The sequence below is a fragment of the Carassius gibelio genome, chromosome B16 (genome assembly GCF_023724105.1).
Source record: "Carassius gibelio isolate Cgi1373 ecotype wild population from Czech Republic chromosome B16, carGib1.2-hapl.c, whole genome shotgun sequence".
Taxonomy (NCBI): Eukaryota; Metazoa; Chordata; class Actinopteri; order Cypriniformes; family Cyprinidae; genus Carassius; species Carassius gibelio.
The window spans coordinates 15,764,406-15,778,080 of NC_068411.1; the positions used below are offsets into that span (position 1 = coordinate 15,764,406).

General features: G+C 35.2%; 2 protein-coding genes across 3 annotated transcripts; one reads left to right on the forward strand and one right to left on the reverse strand.

Moving 5' to 3' along the window:
* Positions 1–2,713: 2,713 nt before the first annotated feature.
* On the reverse strand, positions 2,714–6,561 carry cxcr3.2 (chemokine (C-X-C motif) receptor 3, tandem duplicate 2). 2 transcript variants are annotated; one of them, XM_052577609.1, is made up of 3 exons: positions 6,416–6,561; positions 5,088–5,208; positions 2,714–5,005 (listed from the first exon to the last, which is right to left on the reverse strand). In XM_052577609.1, exons 2-3 carry the CDS (start codon positions 5,118–5,120, stop codon positions 3,893–3,895), a joined length of 1,146 nt encoding a protein of 381 aa, XP_052433569.1. In that variant the 5' UTR covers positions 5,121–5,208; positions 6,416–6,561; the 3' UTR covers positions 2,714–3,892. The 2 variants fall into 2 exon arrangements, with proteins under 2 accessions (XP_052433569.1, XP_052433568.1); XM_052577608.1 differs by having other exon boundaries at positions 5,088–5,212; positions 6,416–6,560.
* Positions 6,562–10,766: 4,205 nt separating this feature from the next.
* On the forward strand, positions 10,767–13,340 carry LOC127974808 (cornifelin homolog). The gene is made up of 4 exons (XM_052578343.1): positions 10,767–10,908; positions 11,147–11,260; positions 11,464–11,600; positions 11,758–13,340. Exons 2-4 carry the CDS (start codon positions 11,149–11,151, stop codon positions 11,845–11,847), a joined length of 339 nt encoding a protein of 112 aa, XP_052434303.1. The 5' UTR covers positions 10,767–10,908; positions 11,147–11,148; the 3' UTR covers positions 11,848–13,340.
* Positions 13,341–13,675: the final 335 nt, after the last annotated feature.

Genomic DNA, 13,675 nt, shown 5'->3' on the forward strand with positions numbered 1-13,675 from the left:
CAGTGCTTTACAACCATAGGACAGGAAGAGCTAAATAAACTTATCACTGTATCTAAACCAACAACATGTTTATTAGATCCTGTACCCACTAAATTACTGAAAGAGCTGTTACCTGTAGCCGAAGAACCGCTTCTCAATATCATTAACTCGTCAATATCTTTAGGTCACGTCCCAAAACCATTCAAGCTGGCGGTTATCAAGCCTCTTATTAAGGAAACCAAAACTAGATCCTAGTGTACTGGCAAATTATAGGCCTATTTCAAATCTTCCATTTATGTCTAAAATTTTAGAAAAAGTTGTGTCTGCTCAATTGGGCACCTTCCTGCATAAAATGATGTGTATGAAGAATTTCAGTCAGGTTTTAGGCCCCACCATAGCACAGAAACTGCACTTGTTCAAATTACAAATGACCTGCTTCTTGCGTCAGATCAAGGCTGCATCTCATTTCTAGTCTTACTTGATCTTAGTGCTGCGTTCGACAACATAGATCATGACATACTCATAGATCGATTACAAAACTATACAGGGATATTCAAGGGCAGGCTCTAAGATGGTTTAGATCCTACCTGTCCGATCGCTACCATTCTGTTTACTTAAATGGGGAGTCATCTCATTTATCATCAGTAAAATATGGAGTGGCACAAGGATCCGTCCTAGGTCCCCTTCTATTTTCAATATACATGTTGCCCCTTGGTAATATTATCAGAAAATACGGAATTAGCTTCCACTGTTATGCTGATGATACTCAGCTATATATCTCAACGAGACCAGATGAAACTTCCCAATTATCTAAGCTAACAGAGTGTGTTAAAAATGTAAAAGATTGGATGACAAATAATTTTCTCCAATTAAATTCGGATAAGACAGAGATACTAATTATTGGACCAAAAAACACTACACAGAATCTTGTAGATTACAATCTGCAACTAGACGGATGTACTGTTACTTCCTCTACAGTCAGAAATCTGGGTGTTATATTAGACAGCAATTTGTCTTTTGAAAATCATATTTCCAATGTTACAAAAACTGCATTCTTCCATCTTAGAAACATTGCCAAGCTACGAAACATGTTATCTGTTTCTGATGCAGAAAAGTTAGTTCATGCATTCATGACCTCTAGAGTGGACTATTTTAATGCACTTCTAGGTGGTTGTCCTGCTTCGACAATAAACAAGCTACATGTAGTCCAAAATGCAGCAGCTAGAGTCCTTACGAGGTCAAGAAAATATGATCATATTACCCCAATTTTACAGTCTCTGCACTGGCTACCTATTAAGTTCCGTATCAGTTACAAATTATCATTACTTACCTATAAGGCCCTAAATGGTTTAGCTCCAGCGTACCTAACTAGCCTTCTACCACGTTACAACCCATCACGCACCCTAAGGTCACAAAACGCTGGACTTTTGGTAGTTCCTAGGATAGCAAAGTCCACTAAAGGAGGTAGAGCTTTCTCACATTTGGCTCCCAAACTCTGGAATAGCCTTCCTGATAATGTTCGGGGTTCAGACACACACTCTCTGTTTAAATCTAGATTAAAAACACATCTCTTTCGCCAAGCATTCAAATAATGTATCTTTTATTTGTGAGTGTAGTTGCATCTTATCAAAGGTGCATTTTTATTCATTAGCTTGGGTTAAACTAATTTTACTTTGTTGGATCAGCAGCTATGCTAATGATGTCTCTATTTTGTTTCTATGTTTCGCCTCACATCCCGTGGTAACTAGGATTTACACAAGCTCCAGTCTGGATCCAGAACACCTGAGAAGATGATGATGCTGACCCTCAGAGGACCTCAGATGATGCTAACCCTGAATCAACAAACAGAACTAACAATTATTGCTAAATGTGTGACTGAATCATATAATAACTTAATTAATAATATTGATAGTTCATCGTCTAGCTGACTACGTCTTGTATTATTATTATTTTTTTTATTTTTTCTAAAATCCTGTCAAATGTGCACAAACTACTAGCTACTAATAAATATTGTAGAAACATAATTTCCTGTAAAGTTGCTTTGTAACGATTTGTTTTGTAAAAAGCACTTTACAAATAAACTTGAATTGAATTGAATACGCATATATAACAACAGAGCTCAAACTGACAGAGGTCGAGTAAAGTGAAATTAAGTTGTCTTCATAAGATGGTGAAATAAAATCCCCCTTCCCATTGTTTAAGTCATAAACGAGCATGATGTATACAAGTGCTTTGTAATCAGAGCTTACTGGTGACAATCGAATTGTTGTCCAAAAGATGCTATTTTAAAACAAGTACAAAATGCTGTCCTGTATTAACATTTTCCCCTACTGAATCATGATATTTGGCTGTCATAATGCTTGTCCCAAAAAGCTTGAGTTCACATCACATCAGTGCTGTGCTACTTTATATTGCTATAATGGGCTCAGAGTTTCTTTTAGCATGTACCTCAAAGCAAACTGACATTAACTAAAATCCACAGAGAACCAAGTTTGAAGGCTAGAAGGCTCAGCACAACCATATATAGAAGGTTCAGGCTCAGCAGATAGGTGTGGGGTGTTTATAGTTCCAGTCTGACTCACATTTCCTGACCCCCAGACTGCCTTTCAGCCGAAAGAGCATGCTCTCAAGTTGCAAGACCTCTATTTATATTATCATTGTTACCAACACTTATGTCATAATTTCACTGCAGAAAATTTCGTAATAAAAAAAAATTCAAATGTATTTATTTGTGGAAAACTGTAGCATTAATAAATACAAACACTTCCAAAATGCTTTCTGAAAGAGAAATATTAAAATTTTTAGAGAGGTGTTTTTAATACAGATTAACAAAGGCAATTATACCGTTGGGTTTCCTTTGTGGTTGTCATTCTCAGAATAAAATAGATGTTCAATTAGTTTTAATATGGATGAGAATAGCTGTGAAACAAGAAAATCAAACGAATAAATTCAATCGAGATGAAACAAAAGCGATTACACCTTTTATTCTGGGTATCCACTGTGGCTGTCATTCTCAGAATGACAAAATATATCTTCAGAGTGTGACATCCTCCGTAGTCTACAGCTGAGGAAGAGTAATAAAACAGTGACTCACACAAATCTATATTAAAAGTTTAATGTATAATACAGTTTATCAGAAGTGGAAACATTAAATTCACAAAAATAACAATAGGAATGTTTTACAAAAATTACATCAGGAGAAAGCTTTCTGTCATATTCATATTTATTATGTACTGTATGTGATGTTGTGATGTATTGTATAATGTCATCTGCTTAAAGGATTAAACAACAGATTAATAAAATGATAAACAAAACTCAATTTGATGTCACAGCCTTATTTATGACAAGTATTTATATCTATATCTATAAAAAAAGAAAAGTAAAGAAAGTGGATGTGGAGTCTGTTTTCAGTTCCTGTTTGTGATACCAGACCTAGACAACTCAACGGATGATTGTCATGATTACAGCTGCCACAAAGGCATGATTGTTGATGAGAATGCATTTCTACAGCATTTTTCTTTTTTTTTTCTGTCTCAGCGTGTAATTTTTGGAAAATATTAAATATATAAAATATGAATATATAGCTATATAGAGCCTGTAGCTAAAATGCAGCAAAATTTGAAAAAAATTGGTTAATTTTGGGATATTCATGCAGGCACTTATTTTTATTATCTTTAATAATAACAACAGAAAATTAACGACAAAGTCTCCTCCTCCAGAATAGAATAGATGTTAAGACTGCATTACAAATTGTCTTGCTTAAAAAAAGAAAAAGAAAAAGAAGGGAAAAAAAGAAAGAACATGAAACAGTTTCAGTATCTCTCAGACTACACCAGATGAAATTGTGGTTTCTTCCCAATTCCAGATAAAAACAACCACTTCACTTCTATTCCTGCACTCTTGTTCACTCTTTTCAAGCCATGACAGAGAAGTAGGTGGTATTCTCACTCTCCATCGAGCTGAATGATCCAGTTGGCCTGCGGGTCGATCCCCGACTGTTTACCCATCCTGCTAATCCGAGGCACCCCTGGGGTCCTAAAGCAGCCTTGCACATCTGGGTGAGCTCACGACGGAACTTTACCCCCACAAGGCCGTAGAGTAGTGGATTTAAAGCGCAATGCGCCAACCCCAGGCTCTCTGTCACAAAAATGCCCACATCTAGCACCTTGTTGAGCGCGCAGGTTTTGACAATGACCCCAAGCGTCTGCAAGCTGTCGGTCATCCGCAAGGCATTATAAGGTGCCCAACTGATTACAAACACAATGACCAATGAGATGATGAGCCTCATCGAGCGCCGTTTCTGCCTACGTGTGGCGTGACAGAGTGCTTTGAAAATGCGAAGGTAGCAGTACAGCATGACCAGTAAGGGAAGTATGAAGCCAAAAATCATACTAACCAGCTGCATGCCGATCTGCCATTGCTGGCTGTTCTCTTGAGAAAAATCTATATGGCAAATCAACCGATTTATGCCATAAACAGTCACTACATTGCGGTAGTACACGTCCACCATCGCCAATCCTAGGCAGACACCCCAGATGGTGGCACAGGCCAGCTGTGCGTGGCAGGTCTTGCGTCTCCAACGGATATTGATTGCATGTACGATAGCCAGGTATCGGTCAAAGCTGATGCAGGCCAGGAAAAGCACCCCACAATAAACGTTCAGTGAGAACAACGCTCCAGCTATTTTACACATGAATACACCGAAGACCCACTCGTGAATCCACTCGACAGCAAAAAATGGCAAAGTTATAGCCAGTAGGAGGTCAGAGATGGCCAGATGGAGCAGGAAGGTGTCTGTCAGGGAGAAGGAGCAGGGACTATGTCGAGACTGGCGATAACGGCGGATCACACACAGAACCAGGATGTTACCCACCAGTGCCAAGATAAAGACTAGGATGTAAGCCACGGGGGCAAAGTGACTAAGAATGTCCCATGTATCCCACAGACTGCAGGGGGCAGCATCTTTGTCATCCACATCGCTATTGTTATAATCAGCAGAATTGATTGTGTAGTCATAATCGGTGTTCTGAAACAAGCAAAGGACAATATTCTGTTAAATCAGATTGTTAACTTTTGTTGGTTTTTCTCAGTGCTGTCTTAACACTCACATCAGGGACCTCTGTAGCTGTCGTGTGCTTCATGATGAGCTTCAGAGAAGTGAGACATACAAGTAAAACAGTGGGCACGAGATGCACTCGTCTCTCAGGTCGTCTTGTCTATACGTCTCTCCTTTCTTACCGAAAAATAGAGGGAAAGAGAGGGAGAAGTCAACACAGAAACTGAATCCTACTCATTAAACCACTGCAAAGGGGAACTGGAGGCTTTGTCCACAGGGAAATAAAACTGCACTCATTTGATAAATTTATACAAAAACATGTTTTTGACATCCCCAATTTGCTGAGAGCAGACATATTCAAAAAGTGTCTCGAAAACACCTTTACAACCTCAAGCAAAGCTGGCTGTCAGATCTGAAAGTGTGTGAAATTAAATCTTATACTTTTTTAGGGTCAGTTATAAAGGGTTCTTGGGGAAAAGTATTTAAAAGTATATTTATATTAATATTAAATCGTTTCACCATAGTCGGATAGATGTGGTTTTGTTACTAGCAAAATCATTGAGTCATAAAATATACATTTATTTATATTTGCAGTATTTTTCATTTGTGTATGGCCAGTTTTAAACTACAAAATAATAATCTGGTTTCAGAAGATTTTAATTTACATCAAACCACTGGAGCCATAGTCTTGTGATCGTAGCATTCAGACATTCATCTTTCTTGCTCTATGCATTATAAGGCCAAAAATATAACATATTGCTTTTGGTCTACAATAAAATAAGACAGCCGTTTTTCTTATAACATGCTAAATTTCCTTTGCAAGGTTTTTTTTTTACACCCTGAAATCACATTTAGATTGTTGAATATTAATTTTGATGAGGGCATTGTCACAGTACAATTACCTTTCATCCATCCAACTTTCTAGGTTGAGCATTAATACACTGTAATATATAATATTGTAACATATCAGAAAACAATACTCTTAAACCATCTTGTAAAGCAAACGGTTGTATTAACTTGTTTACCCTAAACTGAGTGCATGAATAATAAATATTTTCACCATAGTCTGATGGATGTGGTTTTTTTACTAGTAAAATCATTGAGAAAAGGCAAGGAATTATTTTTACTTGCAGTAACTTTAAATTGCATGTAAAATAGAGAGAATATTCTCATTTGTTGTAGTTAATTTCAAAACCAATATATTTTTACACTGCAGTCAAACTATTTAACGTCTGGTTAATTTGACACAAATTTCAAATATATTTCAAATTTGAGAAAAATAAATCAACTTTTTTTGTTTAAAGAATGTTCATAGATGTATAAAGGACTAACATTAAATATTAGAGTATACAGTAGAAGCAAAAATCCAAAGTCTTTTACCTGTTCTGTCTGTGCAGGGGTTGACCTAGATCAGATGATCATCTGATTGTAACTGAATTTGTTCAGGAAACATGTTTATCTTAGTGTTTCCTGACCTTTTTTTTCTCTCTTCCCTTTTTCTCTCTCCACAAAACATACTCTTACCGGAAATATTTTAAACATCACATTAAAAGGTGCTTGTTAAGAGAGAAAAGGAGAAGTAATTTTGAGCTAAATATCTTCTGCTGCTACTGCTCAAGACTGTTTGCTCTCATTTTTTATCTAATTATATTCTGATGGATCTTGCCTGTTTACAGACAGGAAGCCAATAACCTCAGTCTGCTAACAAATTAGTCATACATGATGATCTGTTGTTTAGACTATTTACATGTATGCAGTTAATTTCTGTCCAAACAAACATGCAAGTAAGCCCATTATATTTGTGAGGGTTATCAAAAAAAAAAAAGGTTGACACATAAGACTATAGTTCATTTTAATGTATTTATATTTGCATTATTTTTTATTTGTGTATGGACAGTTTTAAACCACAATGATAATAATCTGGTTCCAGAAGGTTTTAATTTACATCAAACCATTTAGCCATAGTCTTGTGAGTCTTGTAGCATTCAGACATTCATCTTTCTTGCTCTATGCATTATAAGACATAGAAAAAAAAAGAAAAAAAAAATGTAAAAAAAAAAAAAAAAAAAGAAAAAAAAATTAAATACATATTGGTTTTGGTCTACAATAAAATAAGGCAGGCTTTTTTTCTTATAGCATGCTAAATTTCCTCTGCAAAGTTTTTTTTTTTTTTTTTTTTTTTTTTTAAATCACATTCATATATTTGAATATGGATTTTGATGAGGGCATTGTCACAGAACAATTACTTTTTCATTCATCCGACTAGGTTGAGCATGAATACACTGTAATATATAATATTGTAACATTGTAAAACTACTCTTAAACCACCTTGTAAAGCAAACGGTTGTGATTACTTATTTACTGTAAACTAAGTGCATGACAAACACTTCTTTAATTTTCAACGAACAGCTCTGATGTGTGTTGACACGTTCTCAGAAATGTAACCACATCCTCTGGCCTCACTAATATAAATTCAAAATAATAATACCACCAACTGATTTTACTGTAAGATGATCTTTATTTCACACAATAACAATAGGTGTCATGAACTGCCGCTTTTTTATATATATTTTATTTTTTACATCAAAAACACAATTCAGAAGTAATATGCTATTTTCTGTCCTGAAAATAGCATATTTATATATATATATATATATATATATATATATATATATATATATATATATATATATATATTTAACTGCCACTAAATATATATATATATATATATATATTTTTTTTTTTTACATCAAAAACACACTTCAGAAGTAATATGCTATTTTCTGTCCTGTTTTTAACCCCTCTCATCAGAGGTGTGGTGGATTGTAGACTGCTATGATTGGCTTGTTTGACAGCCTTCATTCCTCACAGATGGACGCTGCTGTGATTTAGGCTGTGACTGCATGAATACTTGTATCAAACGATCTGTTTAACAGACAAACAATAGTGACCACGTAATAAAAAAAATGTTACTCACACTTGTGTGAGTATTTAGCTGTTTATAGACTAACGAGTAAGTTTTGAGTTCTGAAACTTACAGGATGTTTTTATAGAACATTGACCTCATATATGTGAAAAGTTTTGGTTTCTCAGTTCATGAACCCTTTAAAAGTATTTTAACTCCAAAGTGAGAATTATGCATTGATCAATGACTGCAATGTACAACTGTATCCTCTACAGTGCTTGAGTCTTATTCATGTTCGATTTGAATTAAAAAAACAATTCTTTACAAATTGAGGTTTAGATTCAGTTACAAGTTCCCAATGTCTGCTGTATATAGACACGTTTTTGTGTCTCAAAATATACAGACATTAATTTAAGCAAGTCTACTTGTAGATATGACCCGAAATATTTATTCACAAATCTATTCATAACAATGTGTCTCCTGGATTTTGGTAAAGATATGTAGCTCAAGATTGTGGTCTCTTTAGACAAATGACTGACTACTTATATACAGTTTATTAATAGACAGTTCCAAGTTGATAATTTTGGCTTACTTAATATTATTCATTATGTTTATTGACGAAAGATCAAAAACAAACCAATGGCAAGAATGACTGAATAATTATGACCTGCGATGATTCAGTCCACCACAGAGCAGCAGTATTCTCTCTTTTTGTCTGAACTGGATGTTTCAAGTACAGCTGTAACCTGTGGAAGATTAACATAATGTATCACAGCAAAATATGACATGTGCTCTATATTTCCACTTAAATATGTAAATATATTTATTCAAGTAACCCTCTTTTGCACATAGTCCAAGCAACTCAGGAACAATTTTAAATCCTTTATACTTTATTATTCTCTTTTTTATTTTGTTAATGTCATCATTTCTGCATCACAGATGAAATACAGTTAAAATACAGAAAAATCCAGACAGCTCTACATTTGAACAGTTGCTCATGCAACTGCACTCAGAGCTTCTTGTTTCTAATGCTAATGAAACAAAGGCGGTGTTTCAGATCCGTTACTTGAACCATATCCAATACGCTTGAAACCGTGGAGTGTGATTTTGACAATACAGTTGTGTAACATATTATCTTCTGGCATTGTGAAATCATGTGGCCTACACATGTCTGTGTGGCTAAAGAAACCAGAATAAGGAACTGACTGTAGAACTTGCACAATAGACTTGAAGCATTCATTTAAATCTATGATAGGTAAAATAAAGTGTGTACATGTAATATTTTTTCTTTTCACATACAGGACTAAATATGGTGCTTTAAATACAAAAATATGGTGCTTTAAATTCAAAAATACAGTATCTATATAATATTGCTTTAAAAAAGAAATAGACCTAAATAGTACTTTTAAAGACGAAGACACTGCTAAATGCTTCTTTTCACGTTTCACAGTATATTATAACTGTTGAGCACGTATGAAATTTCATATTCTTATATGACTTTGAGTGTTTTAAAGAGATTATTTACTTAAGGGGCTGGAGGCTGGTTACTGTGTTTGTACAAACTGACCTCACAGATGCACATGAAAAGGCAAAGAAATAATAAGTGTTACAGCAGTGCAATACATTAGATAAGAAAACCAGAGACATGCCCTGATGTGTAAATAATGATGTCAAACAGCTCAACAGATTTGCTGCACTATTATGAAACCGTAAGCCACCATTTAACTTACCTTTGTCCTCATTTGCTCTTTTATGTCTGAAGATGTGGCAAATCTGTATTAATAACACAAACAAAAAAACATCCAAGTAAATTCCAGTATCCTATTTATGAAGATTTTAATTGATCGAACAAATGATATAACTCTTTGAGTATACCATGCTCATATGTATGCACCTCCACATTCCCTAGGAAATACATTTCTTTTTCGGGTTTCTTTTTTAAAAAAAAATACGCCAAGCCTGATAAAACATTTTCACACTTTAGTTTTGGTATATCACTCTCGGATTTCATCCAGAACATGGTCCGACCTGTGGCTTTGGCTGTAGGGACCAGTGTCAAGTGTTCTTCCCTAGAAACTGTCTAAAAATTGTGCAAACAATGCACTAGTCACATTCACAGTGTTTTGTTCGACTATGATTCTTGTGGCCAGTCACATTAAAGTGTTGCCTTTGAAAGAGAACATGGTTAGCCCTGCAAATCAAAGTCTAAACGTTACAGCCATTGTTTTGCTCAAAAAGGGTTAACAACAGGATGGTATATTTGAAGGTTTGGTGCAATTCAGAGGTTAACATTGACGTTTTCAACCAGGTATGCTGAAACATCTCTACATTGACACGATGCATTATAGTTTATAGGACTCAAAGACAGACTAAAATCTGAGAAAAAAATAGAAACACAATGTCAGATGTAAAAGTATGCAAATTTTCATACATTATTTATAAATGCAATTCATTCTCTGATCTTCCTTATGATGATTTACATTAGCAAATTTGTTTTAATCTTATAATTTTGTTTTCCATTTCACAATTTTGGTATGTGTTGTAATTATGATTTACCAAAGCATGATTTTTGTTTCTTATGTGGAAGAAATGGGCTTCCATTTATTTCTAGGATAATAGCTCAAATGACAATGAAATGTATTTTGGTGATCACAGCTGCATCTGCTTAAAAGGCCATTGTTCATACAGGTAACACAAAGTACTTTTCTGAAGGTTTTAAAAGTTAGTAGAAAACTATTGTCATAATGGAAGGGTGTGGACACCTAAAATAGAGCAAAACTCCTCACCCCCAAATCAAACACTTCAACCATTAGTTTATAGGTCACAGAAACCACTCACCGCTAGTAAAGTTTCTCCTCCCCTTCGTCAAGCTTGAGGTGATTTCCAACTTCACTTAGATCTATCAGGAATTGAACATCACTCCCAAGGAAGTGAGACATAGTAACAGGAAGCATCTCCAAAGAAACAGGTGAGAGAGAGAAGATCCATTTAAACCATTCTTTCTGTTGCTTAGAAATGTCATTTATGTTTTGCATTAATTAATACATATTTAACATATTAAAATATCTCTTTGATATGACAGCCATCAAATGATAAGTTAGTTTTTATATACACATCAAGTCAATATTTTTCAGTATTTTTGCAACAACATAAGAGTGCAAGTTGTAGTTGTAAATCATTATATTGTATCTTTTGCTTTATGTCAGTGATGTCATATCAAACAGAAGCAGTGAGTTCCCAGCCTCAGATGACTGTAACCAGCTACACTGTCTCTCACTGGAGCTCTGATGTCTGCGACTGTTGTGACGACTGTGGAATCTGTGAGTGTATGAAGCAGGGAGAAACATTTATGAATGCAAATTATAGGTTGAGTACGTTGTTTAAAGGGTTAGTTTACCATACAGGTTGGGCATGACATGGGGGTGAGTCAGTTCTAACAAACTATCCCTTTAACCAATTTGTTGAACCTTACAAGCCTTACATGTTAAAATAGTGTGAAATCTGACACTGGTTTATTCCTCAGGTCTGTGTGGGGCATTTATTCCTTGCATTTTGGGATGTAAGGTGGCACAGGACAATGGTGACAGCTGCTGTTTGCCCTTTCTACCTGGCGCCATGATTGCATTGAGAACCAGCATCCGTGACAGATATCGTATTAATGTGGGCCATGCAATAAATATCTTTATTGATGTATTGATGTATTTATTATAGCTTATTTCTGCTCTTGATGTAGTGTTGTAATTTCTGCTGAAATACATTATATCATTACTTTGATGTCAAAGACTAGCACTGCATTGTTGGCTTGTGTCTTTTTTAGGGCTCTGTCTGTGACGACTGGGTGTTTATGACCTGCTGTCCGTCCTGTGGACTCTGTCAGATGGCTCGAGAGCAGAAGGCAAGAGGCTGATTTAAAAAGAAAATGAAGAGGAGAGAATGGCTAATTAAGATGACTGGGATTGTTGTTGTTTTTAGAATATTCCAAAATATCCATGGTTCGTGTGATCCTTCAAATACATGCATGTAATGCTGCATGAAATCAAAGACACAATGTTAGTTATGTGTTATATTGTTACACCTTACATTAAATCAAGATGCATTATGAATCAACTTTTTTCTCTAGTTTGAGTCCTTTCAAACTTAAATATCTTCCAACTGCCTACTCCAACCTTAGGGCTATATGATGGTGAGAATGATGATTGTTATTATACATTTATTTGTTTAAAGAAAGTATTTAATTATATCACATGGAATCGATCTTACTAATATAGATATCGTACCTCAAAGTGAAAATGTTATTGACCATTTCCTTGTATCATGCATGCTGCATATCACTGATATTAACTATATGTCTCAGCGTTACCGTCTGGGCAGAACTATTGTTTCAGCCACCAAAGAAAGATTCGCAAAAAAACTGCCTGATCGCTACCATTTTGTTTATTTAAATGGGGAGTCATCTCATTTATCACCAGTAAAATATGGAGTGGCACAAGGATCCGTCCTAGGTCCCCTTCTATTTTCAATATACATGTTGCCCCTTGGTAATATTATTAGAAAATACGAGATTAGTTTCCACTGTTATGCTGATGATACTCAGCAATATATCTCAAGACCAGATGAAACTTCTTAATTATCTAAGCTAACAGAGTGTGTTAAAAATATAAAAGGTTGGATGACCAATAATTTTCTCTTATTAAATTCGGATAAGACAGAGATATTAATTATTGGACCAAAAAACAGTACACAGAATCTTGTAAATTACAATTTGCAACTAGACGGATGTACTGTTACTTAATCTACAGTCAACAATCTGGGTGTTATATTAGACTGCAACATGTCTTCTGAAAATCATATTTCCCATGTTACAAAAACTGCATTCTTCCATCTTAGAAAAATTGCCAAGCTACGAAACATTTTACCTGTTTCTAATGCAGAAAAGCTAGTTCATGCATTCATGACCTCTAGAGTGGACTATTTTAATGCACTTCTAGGTGGTTGTCCAGCTTCATCAATAAACAAGCTACATGTAGTCCAAAATGCAGCAACTAGAGTCCTTACCAGGTCAAGAAAATATGATCATATTACCCCAATTTTACAGTCTCTGCACTGGCTACCTATTAAGTTCCGTTACAAATTTTCATTACTTACCTATAAGGCAATAAATGGTTTAGCTCCTGCATACCTAACTAGCCTTATACCACATTACAATCCATCACGCTCCCTATGGTCACAAATCACTGGATTTTTGGTAGTTCCTAGGATAGCAAAGTACACTAAAGGAGATAGAGCTTTTCCACATTTGGCTCCCAAACTCTGGAATAGCCTTCCTGATAATGTTTAGACACACTCTCTCTATTTAAATCTAGATTAAAAACGCATCTCTTTCGCCAAGTATTCGATTAATGCATCTCTTAAATTGTGACTGCAGTTGTATCTGATCATATGTGCATTCAGTTGTATCTGATCATATGTGCATAACTAGGATTTACACAAGATCCAGTCTGGATCCAGAACACCTGAGAAGAGATGATGCTGACCCCTCAGAGGACCTCAGATGATGCTAACCCTGAATCAACAACAGAACTAACAAATATTGCTACAAGTGTGACTGCATCATATAATAATTGCTGTTAATAGTGTTCATCGTCTTGCTGAGTACGTCTTGTATTATTGTTTTCTGAAAAATCCTGTCACACGCACACAAACTGACAGTCACCACTTATAAGCTACTACTAAAT